The sequence below is a fragment of the Haliotis rubra genome, unplaced genomic scaffold (assembly GCF_003918875.1).
Source record: "Haliotis rubra isolate DU_JTF1 unplaced genomic scaffold, ASM391887v1 Scf80, whole genome shotgun sequence".
NCBI lineage: Eukaryota > Metazoa > Mollusca > Gastropoda > Lepetellida > Haliotidae > Haliotis > Haliotis rubra.
The window spans coordinates 287,589-308,899 of NW_025767524.1; the positions used below are offsets into that span (position 1 = coordinate 287,589).

General features: G+C 38.3%; 1 protein-coding gene and 1 non-coding gene across 2 annotated transcripts in view; both read right to left on the reverse strand.

Moving 5' to 3' along the window:
- Nucleotides 1-21,311, reverse strand: part of LOC124261513 (poly [ADP-ribose] polymerase 1-like) — a 46,669-nt gene that overhangs the window by 21,986 nt on the left and 3,372 nt on the right. Inside the window, exons 5-15 of the mRNA XM_046695830.1 lie at nucleotides 20,495-20,634; nucleotides 18,722-18,799; nucleotides 17,597-17,679; nucleotides 8,412-8,530; nucleotides 6,878-6,960; nucleotides 5,200-5,319; nucleotides 4,284-4,385; nucleotides 3,583-3,749; nucleotides 2,282-2,427; nucleotides 1,599-1,674; nucleotides 109-186 (exon numbers count right to left, since the gene is read on the reverse strand). Coding sequence (XP_046551786.1) covers nucleotides 109-186; nucleotides 1,599-1,674; nucleotides 2,282-2,427; nucleotides 3,583-3,749; nucleotides 4,284-4,385; nucleotides 5,200-5,319; nucleotides 6,878-6,960; nucleotides 8,412-8,530; nucleotides 17,597-17,679; nucleotides 18,722-18,799; nucleotides 20,495-20,634 — 1,192 coding nt within the window. The remainder of the gene's footprint in view (nucleotides 1-108; nucleotides 187-1,598; nucleotides 1,675-2,281; nucleotides 2,428-3,582; nucleotides 3,750-4,283; nucleotides 4,386-5,199; nucleotides 5,320-6,877; nucleotides 6,961-8,411; nucleotides 8,531-17,596; nucleotides 17,680-18,721; nucleotides 18,800-20,494; nucleotides 20,635-21,311) is intronic.
- Nucleotides 510-634, reverse strand: LOC124261602. Its single transcript, XR_006894372.1, has one exon. It is a non-coding gene; the product is annotated as a small Cajal body-specific RNA 8 (non-coding RNA).

Here is a 21,311-nt window from a genome sequence, read left to right on the forward strand (position 1 = left end):
CCTTATCTAGCTAAGATAAAGCCTATACTACAAGTCAATCCTGTGGCTTCTAATGCAACATAAATGTAGGAGTGCCCAGCTCCCCACAATATGAGGACAATGTCTCACCTGTGTCAGGATCCACTGCAGCTCCACCTTTCACCTTCATCTTCAACTTGGCCGGAACACTTTTGGTGTACATCGCCTCTGAAAATACAACCGCAATGTGTGTAGACCACCACACATTCGTGTTTTAGAAGAACACTACCAGGGGTGGAAATAACTGTAAAATTGCTAGTGTACTCCGGTACAGTGGCACATGTAAAATCACTTGCCCTGATAAGTTTTCCACTATACCAGCCAGGTATTTTTGTTTTTTTTACAGATTACTTTTTATGCATCAAAGTATTGATATAACACTCTTGTAACATTGATAGTGCCCCCCTTATCGTTATACGTATCACAATACAGACTTGTGTATCGTAATATATTGTGATACATTTTTACCCTCAAATACTGATCCTTAGTGAGTTTGTCCACTCCGTATCTGTCTGTGATAGTGCCTTCAATATCACAGTCATCAGAGAGGGGTTTTATCTAGGAAGACAAAGAGACTGTTACACTGACCTCAGTGTGCACCGTGTATCTTCTTCCATGTAAACATGCTGGTTGTGTTCGTTCAGATTTATGCTCAACAAATTCACTGCTGTTTTCAAGGTGTTTCAAGGTATTTGTATTCAATTTCCATGTAAATATAATCAGATTACATTACATTTTTCAGTAATGCGCAATTCGTCATACAAATGAGATATGCAAAATCAGCTATGAAGTTTAAATCACTTGTTATCCTATATCATTACTGCATACATTCATGGTTTTTCACACAATTGTGTTTTTATATAAGCATTAAAAAACCAAGACAAGTCATCAATATCTCCTGCCACAGTATTCTGTTTCTGTTCTTGATTTTTAACTCTAACATGACATGTCCTAAAAACACATACCACATCTGGTTTCCCTATCTATAATGGTTTATGAGTTCCAGTTGGGGATAATGTGCACTGTCAAGAAATGCATGACAAGGGCCATAACTCTGTAAAGAATCATTACACTGTTTCTGTTTGCAAACTCCATCAAGGCATTCGTGTCCTGAAAACACATACCACATTTGGTTTCCCTATCTATAACGTTTTTTGAGAAAATCTGTCCCCATTGAGGATACCATGCACCAAGTCAAGAAATGCATGACAAGGGCCATAACTCTGTAACGAAGTGTAACACAGTTTCCGTTTTCAAACTCAATCAAGGCATTTGTGTCCTGAAAACACATGTCCAGACAAACTCTTTTGGAAGCCTGTGAGCCCCATGTATATCATGGATGTCACCCATATGTTTATTTACATCAAATATATCAACACATGTTAATGTAAGTTTAAAAATCCAAGGTTTGTGAGATTCTGTTTACCATCCAAAATCTGTCTTCCAATTTCTGCAGCTTGACAACAGTTATAACCAGTCTACAGTGATTTATTATTTATAACTTGAGCTGAAACCAACCAATTATCCATAAAATCAATTGATCAGAGAAGCTCAAAATTTGAAGGGTATCATATTCTCACCATCCTTGGCACTCATGCCACTCTTGGCCATACTCTTCTTCACACGCATCTCTGGTTCAGCGATTCTATCAACCGGCTGAAATACAAGATAGAGTAACTTTCAGGCCAGTTATCATCATGCCAAAACAAGCTATGACCCTCACCAAACACGAATGCCAAGACATCCATTTTAGTACCAATTATTTGACTCGGAACAACATTTGCTGGTGAAAGCACACAAAAACCAAGTAAATGAAGTCATTCAAACAGTGAGTTTGGTGAAACTCTGTTTTGAATAGTATTCCAGTTATATAACGTGTAAAGTTAATGAGGGTCTCATGGGGAGGGGGTGGGAATGATGATTTTGAGGGTGTGGGGGTTCCACCCAATTTGTTTCGGGGAGGTACAGGTGTCATCAATTTGGTACACATGTACTAGGGCTTGCAGGGGGGGAGGGGGGAGGAGGAGGAGGAGGAAGACGCGCAACAGTCAACGAACATCAAAACTATTCTTTGCTGTGGGCAGTCACAAACCCCGCTTGCCAGAGTTAGTGATGATTTGTTAGGGTCGTTAGCTTCTAGTTACATTAACATACAGTGATGACGTACAAAGATATCCCACATGTTTGATTGTCTGAAATGTCGTAGCCATATTTGCCTCTAACACTTTTGTATATGCCAGCAACACAAGCCAGTAACACTCACATCAGCTCCCCACGTGGCTATACTGTGCTTCTGGATCATCAGGGCAGCCCCACCTTTCTTGACTTCTTCCAAGAAGCTTTCAGCAACAACATGTACATCAGATTTTTGAGCATCCTTGATGCTTTTGCTCTTTTTATCCACTTCATCTGCAACAAATATAACAAGATACTAACAATATCTAAAACAACACTAGGACAGGGCTTGACATTTACCCAAATTCCCGGACAAGACCACAGGAACCGGAACTTTTAACAATCACTGGTCCTTACAGATTCTTACTGGCCCTGCTGAGAGATTCTTATTGACAGCCTTAAATATCTACTAGACCGTCGGGATACTACTTATCAAAGTTGCACCGGTACTGTCAACATTTTACTAGACCCGGGCCAGTGGGATAGCAGGGCTCCAGATAATTTTTCAACATCAGGAGTACGTACTCCTTATTTTTTCAATATAGGAGTACTGGATAAACTTAAGAGTACATTTTGAGTACTGAATGGAATTTAATGGCGTATCAGTAATCTTGTGTTTCGTTTCATATATGCACCACAACATTGCTACTGTTGTGTAACAGGTCAATAATCAATAAAACAGCACTCTTTCAGATAAATACGTCTGTAAATGATTCCAAGACCGTACAGCATTGCTGTGGTGCGTATGTGCTACGTTTTCTAAATTATTTCCTACCGTATCGTGCATATTTTTTATCCGGACATACGCCGATACGGTCCTTATCTGGAGCCCTGGGATAGCATGAATGTCGAGCCCTGTAGGAGTGCATAAGACAACATATTGCATCATCCATGAGATGACGCAGGACGGAGAGTGTCACCACAAAACCTAGGAGTTTTGGTCCATGTTGTAAGCGCTGATGACTTAGTAATTACTAGGAATTATGCAATTTACTGATACATCAATAACATTTTGAGACAATCTGATACTTCACACACATCTGCATTAACACACACTATCTCCAAGACCAGTATAGTTTGCTGGAGACAAATTCAAACCTAAGATCCTCTCTGTATGATCATTATAATAGTAACTGGTTTTGTACCAAAATCTTGTTTGTTGTTTAATGCCGCACCCAGCAATATTCCAGCTACATGGAAATAATTCGAGTCTGGACCAGACTATCCAGTGATCAACATCATGAGCATCAATCTACTCAGCAAGCCTGACCACTCGATCTCATTAGTTTCCTCTTATGACAAGCATGAGTTGCTGAAGACAAATTCTAACCCAGATCTTCCTGTGTCGTACCAAAATCTGAATTTGTGCCTACATGTGCTCTCCCTCACCCTTCGTGCTGATGACAGCTGCCACAGTTTTATCCACTTTGCCCACAACAGTTCCTCCCATACTAGAGATTTCCTTGCTGAGGGCTGCTTTGGATTTGCCTGTCTTTCCAGCGATCACGAACCTCATGTTCTCCAAGGACTGTGTCAATCCACTACTGCTTGCACTGCTGCAATTGTGATGACAAATCAAGTAGTGAGAGAATTTAGTTTAATGCCACTCAGCAATACTCCAGCTATATGGCGTTGGTCTGTAAATAATCAAATCTGGATCAGACAATCCAGTGATCAACAACATGAGCATCGGTCTACGCAATTGGGATACAATGACATGTGTCAACCAAGTCAGCGTGCCTGACCATCCGATCCCGTTAGTCCCATCTTACAACAAGCATGGGTTGCTGAAGACCAGCTCTAACCAAGATCTTTTGTGGTAGATTTCTGACAAGAAACATGCCCACTTTATTTAAATTTATTTTTTCTCATGTATAGGAGTGAAAATGAAACAAGAAAAACAAAATAATTTCGGTGCAGTTGAAACGTTGATGAAACCACCAATGTTGACACTAAACAAGTTACACAGAGTGGAAGCAAACATACTTTGAGGTATTCACATTCCATCTTGTGAAGAACGAAAACGAAGCATGGAGTACAAGTTGGTTGGTGGTACTGACGATACAATTACAAGACATTCTTAAACTTACCTTCCATCTACAGTGTCCATTGATGAACTGACTGGCCCCTCAGTTGACCGAACGGTCACTGTTGGGAACACGCGGACACGCTTCACATACTTGTACTTCTTTCTGAACAAATATTTTGAAGAATACTATGTCAACATCACAGAATGTGTGGCTTTAATTATAAAATGTTCTCATTTTACCTGACCTAAAGTAACAAAATAAATGAATGAAATAGTAATCTTTGAAAGCATGTGAACAAGTATAAGAAATCATAAGACAAATCTTCTGTGAAAATTGAGACACTCCAGAATACTGGGCTGACAGTGTTAAATTGTTTGTATAAACAATATTCGCTTTAGATTCTGAATAAGATGTATCTCAACTTCATTTTATCATCAATCAATCTGTTGGCTAAAGCCTCTATATTTGTAGGGATCTTGCTCCCTGCAACTATACACACGAAACAGCACATTCTTTCTTTATTGCAAATCAAACACTGTAGTCAGAAGTATTACAGCTAAATGATGGCAGAATGTGAAGAACTGGTTTAAGACAAGACAAATCAGTGAGAGTGACTGACTGACTGACTGACTGACTGAGTTTGGTTTTACGCTGCTTTTAGCAATATTCCAGCAGTATCATGGCAGGGGATACAAAAAATGGGCTTCACATATTGTACCCATGTGGAGGATCAAACCCGGCCTTTGGCATGACAAGCAAACGCTTTAACCACTAGGCTACTCAACTGCTCCCTGATTGAATTGATGTGTTGGGTCTGAACCTGAGAAGATGCAACCACAGAGGCTCACCGACCGATACATTTAGCCACCAGTTTCAACAAACAGTGAAGTGCTTGGGATATTTTCTCACCAAGAATATCACAAGGGGCACTGCTTTGAGAACGTGAGACTAAAAATATACAGAATTGATAACTTACAAAAAGTCAACATCATGAAATTCCTTAGGCACTTTGAATGGCTTCCTCTTTGGCGTCTTTGTAATATTCATACACTTTGTCCACTCAGTCATGTTCCCTGTACACTTGTAGCCTTCACTCCTATAACAGTTTAACATGTATGTTATCTCTTCACTACAATAACTCCTTAAGACATGGAATTAACTCAATATCAGGATGGCATGTTTGAAGGGAATGCAAATCTAATAAATACACTTTACGATTATGTACACCAGTAACAGTGTTGTTCTTCAGTTTTGGAAAATATGGGCCCAAGGGCCTCTACATGTATGATTTTAAGGGACACCAGAAAATTTAGAGGTGGTCCTGAAAATTTCAATACATGGAGTGAGTGAGTTAATATTTTATGTCACATCGGCAATATTACAGCCATATCGTGACGAGAACAATTTAATTTATATCAACATTAAAATCAATAAATTGAGAACATAAAAAATCTGTCATCGAAGGACAGTAAAACTACTAGAGTATCACAGCTCTTAATCTAAAACTAGTACGCTATCATAAAAAAGATATCACTATAGACAACAATACAATATAAAAACGGGCTATAGATCACCAGCAACTGAAGGCTGATCACCATACTAGGGACCATGGGGACTTACAGTACTTTGGCTACTTTATTTCAACCCTTCAGCAGCTGGCGATTTTGGTCAAATTTAGCCAAACTTAAAATGACAAAAATGCTACATTCAAAAATCTGGTCAATTTAAATTGCCTTTGAATGTTTCAGGACTTACGTACCCTCTCAGGAGGACAATAATTTTACAATACATTAACCCCCCTTGAGGGTACAGTCACTAACAATCTAAGTTACTAATCTAAACTACCAATCATTAAAATGCATCTATCTAATGAACATATTAATCAAAATTCCTCAATTAAATCAATTTCTTTTAAAAAAGCAATAATTAAATGAAAATTAACAGTGGTAAAAAGATCCTTAACGGTTTTCAAACTGAAAAATTTATCCCTTATGATGTCAAAACATGGAAGTAAACAAGAAAACATAAGTTCACTGCCATTTGACATGCATAATTATCAACTTTGATGGGTTGAACATGCTCAAAATTCAAACAGGTCACTGATTGGCCGACATGCTCTCTGACAATAGTGACATGCTTGATGATCATGTGTAAGCCAAATATATATCAAATCATTTCATTGGCTGATAAATAGCATTCACTGACCGAAACTGACCCATAGATTTGCAACGATGAATCTGATTGGCCAAGAGCTAATGCATTCAAAATGGCGGCATAAATATTGCGTTGTTTGTTTGTCAAGTATTGCAGATGAAAAATAAGTTTAACCACGAAGTTTAATCACAGCATATTAATAAAGTGATAACTTTCTATGAAAGTAGGTTTCTTTAGAAACAGCACGCGTCGTTAGGGACACAATTTAAGAAGATTTATGCGCCATGTGAAAAATTATTTGCGTGATTGCAGCAAGCCTGCACTTACGGCACAACACTGGGTATGCAAGCAACTCTCACACATGACTTACAATCAGAGCTCTACTCAAGCGAACACCACAATTTAAGCAACACTCACACTAAGATATAACACAGAATACAATATACATGATATAAGCAAACCATATGTGTATGGCGCACTTCAATGTAAGCTGTACTCACGAGTACACCAGCTGCCCCTCTGAGCACTCGGTACAGGGCTCCAAGGACCCAAACGTCATCACATCAGCCACAGCGTCCATAAGCTGAATACAAACAGGAGTGGTGTCAATTATGCAAGGTGGGTAATACTCACTAGTCAGATATCAAAGATTATATTCAAAATTGCTGACAGAATTATCCTTGCAGAATGTAGTAATTTTAAAATTAAGAGTATATTTTAGGCATTTTGGGATGTGTGAATTCCCACAGGTCTTAAACGCATTTGGAGTTCAAAGTTTCCAAATTAAACTAAAAAGTCCCACAATGGCTTGAACAGTTCAAAATAAATATTAATGTTCACAAGCCCACAGCTGTCTAATTTTCAAATCACTTCATACACAATGGACTGACATTAAAATAATAACATCAAAGGCACGATGCTTTCTAACTGCATGAAAATCAAATCGAGCCTAATTAAGAAGTACAGCTTCGATCAAAGGTGAAAGCTGAGTAATGTATAGACAACAGCAGCAAATTACTGAAGTGTACTAAAGTGACTGCTGTTGACGGGTTAACTGAGAAACAAGGAAAACAAGACTAAGATCATGATGATGAATCAAATATTCGAAGTTACACTTATACCACGGCACCAACCCATACACAGTGAGATCAATTAAACACCCGAGTTGACACCCTCTTTAGTTGACACCCTCATCCCATCACCCTTAATCTTTCCCTTGCTAGCCACCAGAATGGTCACTGGTATTTGTGTTAATCTTGAAACCTAGTTTTGCTTTAAGATAAGACCTAGAAATAATCTCTCATAATGACATTAGGTTTTTAAACATTTACTCTGTTGGTTGTCGAGAAACCACAATAACTCTACTGGTCTGCAAAACTGCTGATGCGGCGTTGAGGCAATACTCATTCACCATGGCAACTCAAACTGTTTCCCACTTCCCACATGTTTGACACAGGTTTGACTAAAGCAAAGAATTAGCCCTATGTAAAATCCAGTTCAGAAACTGATATATGGTCTAAAACCACACTACTACAAATACTGTACCAAGTAGTGGTGTTCGATTAATTGGAAATAATCAAAGATTGGTCGCAGTGACTAAATGACCAAGCAATCGATCACATTTCCTCATACTCAAAACAAACGATTTTGGAACTACTGTTTAGTGTTTGAAACACTTGACAATGAAACATATCTTAGAATTTGTCAGGGCCTGAAAACATGTTTAATTCTTAGAAAATTCACTTCACTTACTGAAAAGTCATGACTGATTATTTCTTGAAGTCTCATGATGTTCATGATATATGAGATGTAGCAATTTGCACATTCTCTAAATAAAACAAAAAACAACAGAGAACCATGATATTCTTATCTGCATCAACAACCTAAATAGGAAAATGTGAAAATGAAGCAAACCAATTTTTTTCGATGATTGCTTGTTGGCAATGAACCAATCATCAATTGTGAGATTTCAACCAATTCCCATCCCTAGTACCAAGACAACATTTACTGTCAAAGTTTTCACCCAATATTCACCTTGCTCTCCCCAGAAGGTATTTTCTGGCTGTTCAACTCCAGGAGAAGCCTCATCGCCTCATTGGAAACATTCTTCGACAGCTGGTCTCTGATATTCCAGATCAGCTGACTTTGTTCCCATAATGAGAGAACAAATCATATTAGGCATTTCTTGCAATACTTGATCTGAAGGATTTATCTGAAAACAAAAAACTCAGTCAAAATCTCCTACATCGTTCATGCAATAATTGTTTGCTTATCTTCAACAACAGTGAATGAGAGAATTGGGTCTGGTTAGTGTAAGTTTAAAAATCCTAAGGAGTTTGTGAGATTCTCTGTTTACCATCCAAAATCTGTCTTCCGAATTCTGCAGCTTGACAACAGTTATAAATTCAGTCTACAGTGATTTATTATTTATAACTTGAGCTGGAAACCAACCAATTATCCATAAAATCAATTGATCAGAGAAGCTCAAAATTTGAAGGGTATCATATTCTCACCATCCTTGGCACTCATGCCACTCTTCTTGCCATACTCTTCTTCACAATGCTGAGATCTCTGGCTCAGCGATTCTATCAACTGGCTGAAATACAAGATAGAGTAACTTTCAAGCCAGTTATCATCATGCCAAAACAAGCTATGACTCCTCACCAAACACGAGAATGCCAAGACATCCATTTTAGTACCAATTATTTGACTCGAAACAACATTTGCTGGTGAAAGCACACAAAAACCAAAGTAAATGAAGTCATTCAAACAGTGAGTTTGGTGAAACTCTGTTTTGAATAGTTATTCCAGTTTATATAACGTGTAAAAGTTAATGAGGGTCTCATGGGGAGGGGGTGAGGAATGATGATTTTGTGGGGTGTGTGTGGGTTCCACCCTAATTTGTTCCGGGAGGTACAGGTGTCATCAATTTGGTACACATGTACTTGGGGAAGAAAGAGGGAGGAGAGGAGGAGAGAGGAGGAGGAGGAGGAGGAGGAAGACGCCAAGAACAGTCAACGCAACAAACATCAAAACTATTCTTTGTTGTGGCAGCCCAGCAAACCCCGGGCTTTGCCAGAGTTAGTGATGATTTGTTAGGGCTAGCGATGGTAGTTATATTAACATACAGTGATGATTTATAAAGATATCCCACATGTTTGATTGTCTAGAAATGTCGAGTAGCCATATTTGCCTCTAACACTTTTGTATATGCCAACAAGCTTACAAGCCAGTAACACTCACATCAGCTCCCCACGTGGATATACTGTGCTTCTGGATCATCAGGGCAGCCCTGCACCTTCTTGACTTCTTCCAAAAGCTTTCAGCAACAACATGTACGCATCAGATTTTTGAGCATCCTTGATGCTTTCTTTTGCTTTTTATCCACTTCATCTGCAACAAATATAACAAGATACTAACAATATCTAAAAACAACAACACTAGGACAGGGGCTTGACATTTGCACCCAAATTCCCGACAAGACCACAGGAACCGAACTTTAACAATCACTGGTTCCCATAGATTCTTACTGGCCCTGCTGAGAGATTCTTATTGACAGCCTTTAAATATCTACTAGACCGTCGGGATACTACTTATCAAAGTTGCACTGGTACTGTCAACATTTACTAGACCCAGGCCAGTGGGATAGCAGGGCTCCAGATAATTTTTCAACATCAGAGTCATGTACACTTTTATTTTTTTCAATATAGAGTACTGGATAAACCTCCGAAGAGTGCATTTTGAGTAACTGAATGGAATTTAATGGCATTATCAGTAATCTTGTGTTTCGCTTTTATATATGCACCACAACATTGTTACTGTTGTGTAACGGGTCAATAATCAATAAAACAGCACTCTTCAGATAAATACATCTGTAAATGATTCCAAGACCGTGACAGCATTGTTGTGGATGGCATTATGTGCTAACGCTTTCTAAATTATTTCCCTACCGTATTCGCAGCATATTTTTATCCCAGACATGCGCCCGATACTTAGTCCTTATCTGGAGCCCTGGGATAGCATGAATGTCGAGGAGCCCTGTAGGAGTGCATAAAGACATTATATATTGCATCTTCCATGAGATGACGGCGGGGATTTGAGAGTGTCACCACAAAACCTAGGAGTTTTGGTCCATAAGCAGTTTCTGATGATTCTTAGTAATTACTAGGAATGATGCAATTCTACTGATACATCAATAACATTTTGAGACAATCTGATACTTCACACACATCTGCATTAAATACACTATCTCCAAGACCAGTATAGTTTTACAGTTGGAGACAAATTCAAACCTAAGATCCTCTTCTGTATGATCATTATAATAGCAAACTGGTTTTGTACCAAAATCTTGTTTGTTGTTTAATGTCACTCCAGCACACCATTCCAGCTACATGGAATTAATTCGAGTCTGGACCAGACTCATCCAGTGATCAACATCATTGAGCATCAATCTGCTCCAGCCAAGCTCCTGACCACTTTGGATCTCATTAGTTTCCTCTTATGACAAGTGCATGAGTTGCATGAAGACAAATTCTAACCTAGATCTTCCCAGTGTTGTACCAAAATCTAAATTTGTGCCTCTACATGCTCTCCTCACCCTTCAGTGCTGATGACAGCTGCCACAGTTTGATCCACTTTGCCCACAACAGTTCCTCCCATACTTAGAGATTTCCTTGCTGAGGGCTGCTTTGGATTTCGCCTGCCTTCCAGCCGCATCCACAAACCTCATGTTCTCCAAGGACTGTAGTCAATGATCCACTACTGCTTGCACTTCGCTGCAATTGTGAATGACAAATCCAAGTAGTGAGAGAGACTGGAGTTTAATGCCACTCAGCAATACTCAGCTATATGGGCGCTGGTCTGTAATAATCAAATCTGGATCAGACAATCCAGTGATCAACAACATGAGCACCGGCTCCACCAATTGGGATACAATGACATGGGTCAACCAAGTCAGCGCATTCTGACCATCCGATCCCGTTAGTCCCATCTTACAACAAGCATGGGTTGCTGAAAGACCAGCTCTAACTAAAGATCTTTTGTGGTAGATTTCTGACAAGAAACATGCCCACTTTATTTAAATTAATTTTTTCTCATGTATAGGGAGTGAAAATGAAACAAGAACAACAAAATAATTTTTGGTGCAGTTGAAATCTTGATGAAACCACCGATGATGACACTAAACAGGTTACACAGAGTGGAAGCAAACATACTTTGAGGGTATTCTATGATCACCCATCTTGTGAAGAAACTAAAACGCAAGGAGCCGGAGGCTGGTTGGTTGGTGGTAATGGACGATACAATTACAGGACATTCTTAAACTTACCTCTTCCATCTACGGTGTCCATTGATGGAACTGACTGGTTCCCTCAGTTGGACTGAACGTTCAGCTGTTGAGAATTTCTGGATGACAGCTTCAATATAATTTGTACTTCTTTCTGGAACAAATATTTGAAGAATACTATGTCAACATCACAGAATGTGTGGCTTTAATTATAAAATGTTCTCATTTTACCTGACCTGTAAAGTAACAAAATAAATGAATTGAAATAGTAATCTTTGAAAGCATGTGAACAAGTATGAGAAAATCATAAGACAAATATTCTTCCAGAATACTGGGCTGACAGTGTTAAATTGTTTTGTATAAACAATATTCGCAGCTTTGAGATTGTGAATAAGAATGTATCTCAACTTCATTTTATCATCAATCAATCTGTTTATTAAAGCCTCTATATTTGTAGGGATCTTGCTCCCTGCAACTGCATATAAATAATGGGGCAAAACAGCACATTCTTTCTTTATTGCAAATCAAACACTGTAGTCAGGAAGTATCACAGCTAAATGATGGCAGAATGTGCTTGGAAGAACTGGTTTAAAGACAAAGACAAATCAGTGAGAGTGACCGACCTGACTGACTGACTGACTGACTGACTGAAGTTTGAAGCCTTACGGCTTTAGCAATATTCCAACAGTATCATGGCAGGGATACTCAAAATGGGCTTCACATATTGTACCCATGTGGGAGGATCGAACCCGGTCTTTGGCATGACTTGAAGCAAACACTTTTAACCACTAGGCTACCTTAACTGCCCCTGATTGAATTGATGTGTTGGGTCTGAACCTGAGAAGATGCAAACACAGAGGCTCATCGGGACCGTTACATTTGAGCCACCTTCAGATTTCAACAAACAGTGAAGTGCTTCGGGATATTTTCCTCACCAAGAATATCACAAGGTATACTAAGGTTTTGAGAACTGAGAGACTAAAAATATAAATATACAGAATTGATAACTTACAAAAGCCTCAATTGATCACGTATGAAATTCCTTTAGGCACTTTGAATGGCTTCCTCTTTTACGCCTTTGTAATATTCATACACTTTGTCCACTCCAGTCATGTTCCCTGTACACTTTGTAGCCTTCACTCCCATAACAGTTTAACATACGTATGTTATCTCTTCACTCACACAACTCCTTAAGACATGGAATTAACTCAATATCAGGATGGCATGTTTTGAAGTGGAATGCAAATCTAATAAATACACTTCACGATTTTCGTGTACACCAATAGTAACAGTGTTTCTTCTTCGGTTTGAAAAATGGGTCATTCAAGGCCCCCTACATGTATATGATTTTAAGGGACACCAGAAAATTTAGAGGTGGTCCTTAGTGGAAAAATTTCAATACATGGAGTGGAGTGAGTTAATATTTTATGCCTACATCGGCAATATTACAGCCATATCATTGACGAGAACAATTTAATTTATATCAACATTAAAAGTCAATAAATTAGAGAACATAAAAATCTGTCATCGAAAGACGGCAGAAACTACTAGAGTATCAAGCAGCTCTTATAATCCTAAAACTAGTATGCCATCATAAAAAGATAGACACTTATGGAACAACAATGCAATATAAAAACAGGCTATAGATCACCAGCAACTGATGGCTGATCACCCATACTAGGGACCATGGGGACTTACAGTACTTTGGCTTACTTTATTTCAACCCTTCAGCAGCTGGCGGTTTCGGGTCAAATTTAGCCAAAACTTAAAATGTCAAAAATGTTACATGTAAAAATCTGGTAAATTTAAATTGCTCTCGAAATGTTTCGGGGACTTACGCATGACTTCCAGGAAGACAATAATTTTACAATACATTAACCCCCTTGAGGGTACATTTCACTCAACAATCTAGGTTACTGAAATCTAAACTACCAATCATTAAAATGCATCTATCTATAGAACATATTAATCAAAATTCCTCAATTAAATCAATTTCTTTTTAAAAAGCAATAATTAAAATGAAAATTAAGAGTGGTAAGATCATCCTTAGCGTTTTCAAACTTGAAATATTTATCCCTTATGATGTCAAAACATGGAAGTAAAAAAGAAAACATTATTCATTTACTGCCATTTTGATACATGCATAATTATCAACTTTGATAGGTTGAACATGCTCAAAATTCAAAACAGGTCAATGATTGGCAGACGTGCTCTCTGACAATAGTGACATGCTTGACGCATCATGTGTAAGCCAAATATATAACAAATCATTTCATTGGCTTGATAAATAGCATTCACTTTTCATGAAACTGACGATAGATTTGCAGTAACGATGAATCTGATTGGCTGGAAGAGCTAATGCATTCAAAATGGCTGCATAAATATTGCGTTGTTTGTTTGTCAAGCATTGCAGATGAAAAATAAGTTTAACACGAGTTTAATCACAGCATATTAATAAAGCTAGATGGCTTTCTCTATGAAGTGGGTTTCTTTAGAAACAGCACGCCGACGTGCTAGGGACAAAATGTAAGAAATTATATAAGCCATATGAAGAAATTATTTAAGTGATTCTCACAAGCCATGCGCTTTACGGCACAACACTGGGTATGCAAGCAACTCCTCACATGACTTACAATCAGATCTCTACTCAATGAAGAAACACCACAATTTCCCCAGCAACACTCACACTATGATATAACTTACAAAATACAATATACATGATATAAACAAACTATATGTGTATGGCACTTCAATGTAAGCTGTACTCACGAGTACACCAGCTGCCCCTCTGAGCACTTTCGGTACAGGGCTCCAAGGACCCAAACGCGTCATCACATCAGCCACAGCGTCCATAGCAGGCTGAATAATAAACAGGAAGTGGTGTCAATTATGCAAGGTTAAGGTAATACTCACTAGTCAGATATCAAAGATTATATTCAAAATTGCTCACAGCATTATCCTTTGCAGGATGTGAAGTAATTTTAAAATTAAAAGTATATTTTAGGCATTTTGGGATGTGTGAATTTCCACAGGTCTTAAACGATTTGGAGTTCAAAGTTTCCAAATTAAACTAAAATTCCCACAATGAGCTCGAACAGTTCAAAATAAATATTAATGTTCACAAGCCCACACCTGTCTGGAAATTTTCAAATCACTTCATACACTATGGACTGACCTTAAAATAATAACATCAAAAGACAGCTTCTACCCCAAAATAATAACATCAAAGGGCTAGCCACCAGAATGGTCACTGGTATTTGTGTTAATCTTGAAACCTAGTTTTTTGCTTGAAGATAAGACCTAGAAATATTCTCTCGTATTAATGACATTTTTTAAACATTTACTCTGTTGGTTGTTCAGAAGCCACAATAACTCTGCTGGTCTGCAAAACTGATGATGCAAGCGTTGAGCAATACTCACTCACCATGTAAGCAACTCAAACTGTTTCCTACCTCCCCACATGTTTGACACAAGGTTTCAGACTAAAGCAAAAATTATGCTTCTCTATGTAAATCCTGTTCAGAAACTGAAATATGGTCTAAAGTAACACACTACTAAATACTGTATTGTGTAGTGGCGTTCCGATTAATTGAAATAATCCAAAGTTTGTTTCGAGAAACCAAATTCACCAAATCAATCTATCACATTTCTTCATAATCGAGAACAGAAACGATTTTGGAACTACTGTTTTAGTGTTTGGGAAACACTTGACAATGAAACATATCTTTAGAAGTTGTCAGGGGCCTGAAAACATGTTTAATTCTTAGAAAAATTCACTTCCTTATTGAAAGTCATGACTGATTATTTCTTGAAGTCTCATTTTCTAAATAAAACAAAAACAACAGAGAACCATGATATTCTTATCTGCATCAACAACCTAAATAGGAAAATCTGAAAATGATGCACATAATTTTTTTCAATGATTGCTTAAGCTGGTAATGAACCAACTCATCAATTGTGAGATTTCAACCAATTCCCATCACTATAGTCCGTTTGGCTCAAAAAGGGACTGATGAATTGCAATCTAAATCGAAAAATAAGAAACATATAATACTCAATGAAACGCTGATCAAAAATCAAAACATCAGACCAACTCTTGTGATTTATTTGCAGATTTTATGTCCTAAAATAAAAATGTTGTTTAACAAACTATCATTAAAATTTTTGACTCAGTTCACTATTTGTTACTGAAGGAGGAGTGCAAAGAAAGGGACAGTCAGGTGTGCGAGAAAGGATGGAGACAGCACAGCACAGGTTAATGAATCAATAACTTTGTCGGCACTTGTGCACGCGTTTCTAACACCTGGCTGTCCCTTTCTTTGCACTCCTCCCTCGTAGTAATAATAAAGTGAACTGTCAAAATTTTAATGATGGTTTGTTAAACAACTTTATTTTAGGACATAAATTCTGCAAATAAATAACAGAGTTGGTCTGATGTTTTGATCATGATCAGTGTTTCATTGAGTATTATATCTTTATTATTTTTCGAGTAACGGACTATAGTACCAAGACAACGCTTTATTGTCCAAGTTTTCATCCAATATTCATCCACCTTGCTCTCCCAGATGGTATTTTCTGGCTGTTCAACTCCAGGAGAAGCCTCATCGCCTCATTGGAAACATTCTTCGACAGCTGGTCTCTGATATTCCAGATCAGCTGACTTTGTTCCTGTGAGAAAACAAATCATATTAGGCATTTCTTCCAATACTTGATCTGAGGGATTTATCTGGTAACAAAAAACTCTGTCTAAAATCCCCTATATCGTTCATGCAATAATTGTTTGCTTATCTTCAACAACAGTGAATGAGAATTGGGTCTGGTTAGTGAAAGCAATGAGAACAGGTACGGTGTTGTTTGTTTGTTGCATAATGCTGCCATATTCCAGATATATGGTGGTGGTCTGTAAATAATCAACTCTGGCGCAGACAATCAAGTGATCAACATTATGAGCATCAATCTATAAATTGGGATATGATGACTTGTGTCAACCAAGTCTGTGAGCCTGACTACCCAATCCCATTAGTCACCTCTTACGACAAGCAAGGGTTACTGAAGATCAATTCTAACCTCGATCTACGAGGGTCTACAAAAGTAGAATCATCGGGACAAACCATGATTCGGACCAATGATGATAAGGTTCTGTCACATTCAAAGAATGCAACTCTGCAGCCTCCTAGGACTGAGCCACCAATACAATAATTGACAATAAAAGTGAAGAATATGTGTAAAACACAACAACTTGCAATTATAGGTACGCCTCCTATTCTCGGGTTTCCTATTCTCGCTGTAAAACACGCTTTCTGCCGAAATGCATGCGCCGCACACTTAGCGGTTGTTTACATCACCGACTGGAAACTAGGAAGTCGCCCAAGTCTGTGAGTGATCAAAATCTTGCAGTGTCACGCGAATATTGGGAAGTTTATACCAACTTGGACATATCATTACTTTTTCCCCTTTCCGGCAGGATTGCTCATACACTCAATAACGCTTAATTCCTGGTAATACCGGAGAATGGGAGAAGCCTCTCGCTTCAGTCAATGGCTTAATGACATTGTTTATCACCGGGCTCCGAGTGGTAATTCACCTGATGGATCTGGCAGCTGATAGATGTAGATGTTAGACGAGAAGGCCCTTCATTTAAACACAACAAGCATGAATATGATAAGAATTGTTTGTGTTATTTTTTCAGCCGATATCCGTAGAATTACCGCTGAGAATAGGAAACGCCTTCCTACTACTTACAAAATTGAACACAGATTCAGGCAATTCAATCTGAATACCTACTGTTACAGTAACCATATACACAGAAACACAGGGCACTCAATCAAGCCACCAAGTCCATTGATCTACTAAGTTGCCTCTTATGTTGGTCCAGACCTATTCTATCCCATAATCCCCAGATTAAAACATGTTGGTCGGAACAATGTACTGACTTTCAGGTTCTTTTCTTCTTCTGTTTCTTCTTTCTTTGCTTTCTTCTTGCCTTTTTCCTTATCTTCTTCAGCTTTCCTCTTTTGCCTAAAAAACAGAATTAAAATCTGTGTGTTGCATCACACATTCAGTGTGCACCAAAAAAACCAAACTATCAACACTGCTTCAGCCAGGATTTAACCAAAAAAGTGCTCAACTTTTATATTCCTAGGAATATCTGTAGCCAATGAAACATTTGTCTAAGAAATCATTCAGTAAATGATGAAATTCAGAATTTGGAAAGACAAGCTCCAAAAACATGCCAGGCACACATCTAGCATAAGTGTTGTATAAATGTACCATTACTGACAGATATGTGCCAATGTATTTGTACGTTTATATTTTGGCATAAGATCCACAAATTTCCATAAATAATGTGCCTAACAAATTATTATTGGATATTTATATAGCGCACATATCCACGCAACTAGTAAATGACTAAGGCACAATATTCTCCCGAACAGTGTGTGCTTAACACATTACACTAATATAGGGAATCAAACCCAGGCCTTTGAATGGAAGAGCAACACTTAACCACTAAGCTCCCCAACAAACTTCACCTGCTGTCTAGCACTGCTGTGTAAGCAGCATGACATTGCCGACAGGTATCTGTAAACTGTAAGCCTATAGTTTGGCATGAAATGCATGTGGACCCGTTTTTTTGTAAATATCTCTTCATCCAATGACCCAATCGATCTCAAACTGTGCAAGTGGATGTTTTGTCAGACAACCTAATCACATTGTAAATCACCGATTTTATGCATTTGTATTAAAGAATCTGTCTATGTAACTGTCAACAAAATAAACAGCAGAACGCAGACTGCTTGCAGAGGGAGGGAGCCAATGACCTGTAACAGCGGCAGTGTTGGGTCATAAAGGTAAATGCACGTGCAGTTCATGATAGTTACCTGTGCACTGCACAGTGATAGACCGTTTGGATCATTCACATTGACTACTACTAGCTGTCATCATGAAAGCTTATTCAGATGAACAGATATTTACAAAAAACGGGTCCACATGCATTTCATGCCAAACTATAGGTAAGGAGTCTAAGGACACATTGTCCATTTCAGAAACACTCCTGACTTACGCTTTTGGGTCTCCCTTCCCAATCAATTCAATCAGTTCTTCTTTGTCTTCTTTCTTCAACTTCCCAAAGCCTAATATCCTAAAATCACACCACAAACAAAACATGTAAAACATATGATTCAAACTGTGATAAATTAAAACAAATGTGCAGAACATAAAGGTAAGCTTGCTTAAGGGGTGACAAGAGCAATTTTTTCATTTGTTTGCAGTCAATTACAGCACTGTATTAATCATGTTAATGTTTAAATCCTAATGAACTCACCCATTCATGTACCACTAAAGTTAAGAGAGAAAAAGGTTATGTAGCTCACCTGATACTTTCTGGTTTCTTTTTAACATTAGATCATAAAGATAAAAGAAGGGTATATAATGTTCATAAGCTTCAAGAATACGGATACAGAGAATACAAAAACATATGAAAGTTGAAAATAAAATAATACTGTAAACGTACTTATTTTCGCGTGGTGCAATTTTCGCGGAATTGACAGTTTAGACTACATCGCGCGGTCAATTATTCGCGCAATCAGTAATTGCCAGAACTGCCAGCTGTCTCTTTGGCCGCCACTAATAGCAGTGAAAACAAACAGAGTGGCTTAACCTGTCAGGCAGCGTTTATTGCTTACTCACAGGAAATCCCTATCTGTGCGATATACTAGTACACAGTAATCCGTTTACTCACGGAAGTATTAAGTGCTTAGGAAGTGAGATATCGTGATGCAAGTACTAGTATATAAAGAGATGAAAAACACATCAGTCTTATGTTCCGAATTCTGACGATCTGACGATGGCATTGCGAATGTGTATATGAAGCTCTTTGTGATTTCAAACAAGCCGGGTTGTTGTGAATGAGATGATTGAGTGTTAAGTGACTATTCGCTTCATGATGTACTGGTAAATAAAATCTTAATGAATAAATAAAATACTGCTGTATTATTTCTTTCCGAGTGGTTTCATGGTAATCTGTTTTGTATCAAACCATCTGTCACTACGATTGGTCGAAATAGAACATGTGACCAATTTCCATGGCGGCCACAACACACATTGCTGTTTTCGCTAATTCGGCGATGGGATTTGGCTCATTATGTAATTATGTTTTGGGAAATCCATTACAGGGACAGTTAAGTATGATTCTTTATGCTACTATCAGTCGTCATTTTAAGATTCCCGTAGATTTCTGTCTTCAAACTTGATGTGTTATGGTAACAACTCAGGGGCGAGCGTGGCTAGACTGAATGAATGACAGGTTTATTCGCGGTGTATAAATTTTCGCGCTAAAATGTTTTGCGCGAAAAGCACAAAAATAAAACCTGCGCGAAATATAATACGTTTACAGTAGTTAGTTTATATCTGTCGTCTAATAACAATTAAGCAATATTTTGAGATCTATGACAGCGGTCTGTAAATAATCAAGTATGGATGATACAATACAGTGATTGGCATCATGAGTACTGATCCACGCAACCAACCAATTCACCATGAGTGAGCACCACCCTATACATACAATCATCTCGTACAACAAGCTGCAGGGGATGCTGGGGACCTAGAGTTATACATAGAATCCCCACAGGTGTAATGCATTGACTGACTGTCTGAGTTTGGCTTTACGCCGCTCTTAGCAATATTCCAGCAACATCACGGCGGGGGACACCAGAAATGGGCTTCACACGTTGTACCCATGTGGGGATTCGAACCCGGGTCTTCGGCGTAACGAGCAAACACTTTAACCACTAGACTACCCCACCGCCCCGTAATGCATTGAAACACTCAAACCTACTTTTCAACATTGAGGTCATTGCCAAAGCCAAGATCTTCTCTGTTCTCTTTGAAACACTCGCTATGATACCACAGATCTTGTGGGCCATACATCTTGGCACGCTGACTGTTGTAGTCCTTCTTGGATATTCGGATAGAATCCTGGGAGCAGAAAAATTCAAATTCAAAGAAAAGTATTAATTTACTTTTGAATTATCCTGTTGTGAATAAGTTTAGCTTTCTTTGAGTGGCATTTTAGAAGTTGGGAAGTACACTATAGAAAAAAACTTTATGGATAACAACTTCTTTTTATTCGTGAGTGCGACGTTTCGATACAGATTCTTGTACCGTTGTCAAGCATACAGTTGTCAAGCATAATGCTTGACAACGGTACAAGAATCTGTATCGAAACGTCGCACTCACGAATAACAAGAAGTTGTTATCCATAAAGTTTGTTCTATAAAGTTTAGTTTTATGCCACACTCCAGCAATATTCCAGCTATATGGTAATGGTCTGCAGGGGTGGCAGTGTTTTTTTCTGTCGGGCAAGCAAATTTTTATATCACACTTTACCGGTGTCCAGTTGACTTTCCAATGTTAATAATGTTGTTTATATAAAAAAGCAACAAGAAAACAGCCGGTATAGTGGAAAAATAATCAGGGCAAGTGATTTTCATGTGCCACTGTACCGGGAGTACACTAGCAATTTTAAAGTTATTTCCACCCCTGGTCTGTAAGTAAGTCTGACCACCCGATCCCGTTAGTCGCCTCTTACGACAAGCATGGGTTACTGAAGATCAATTTTAACCCGGATATTCATGGGTCAAATTATCCTGTAA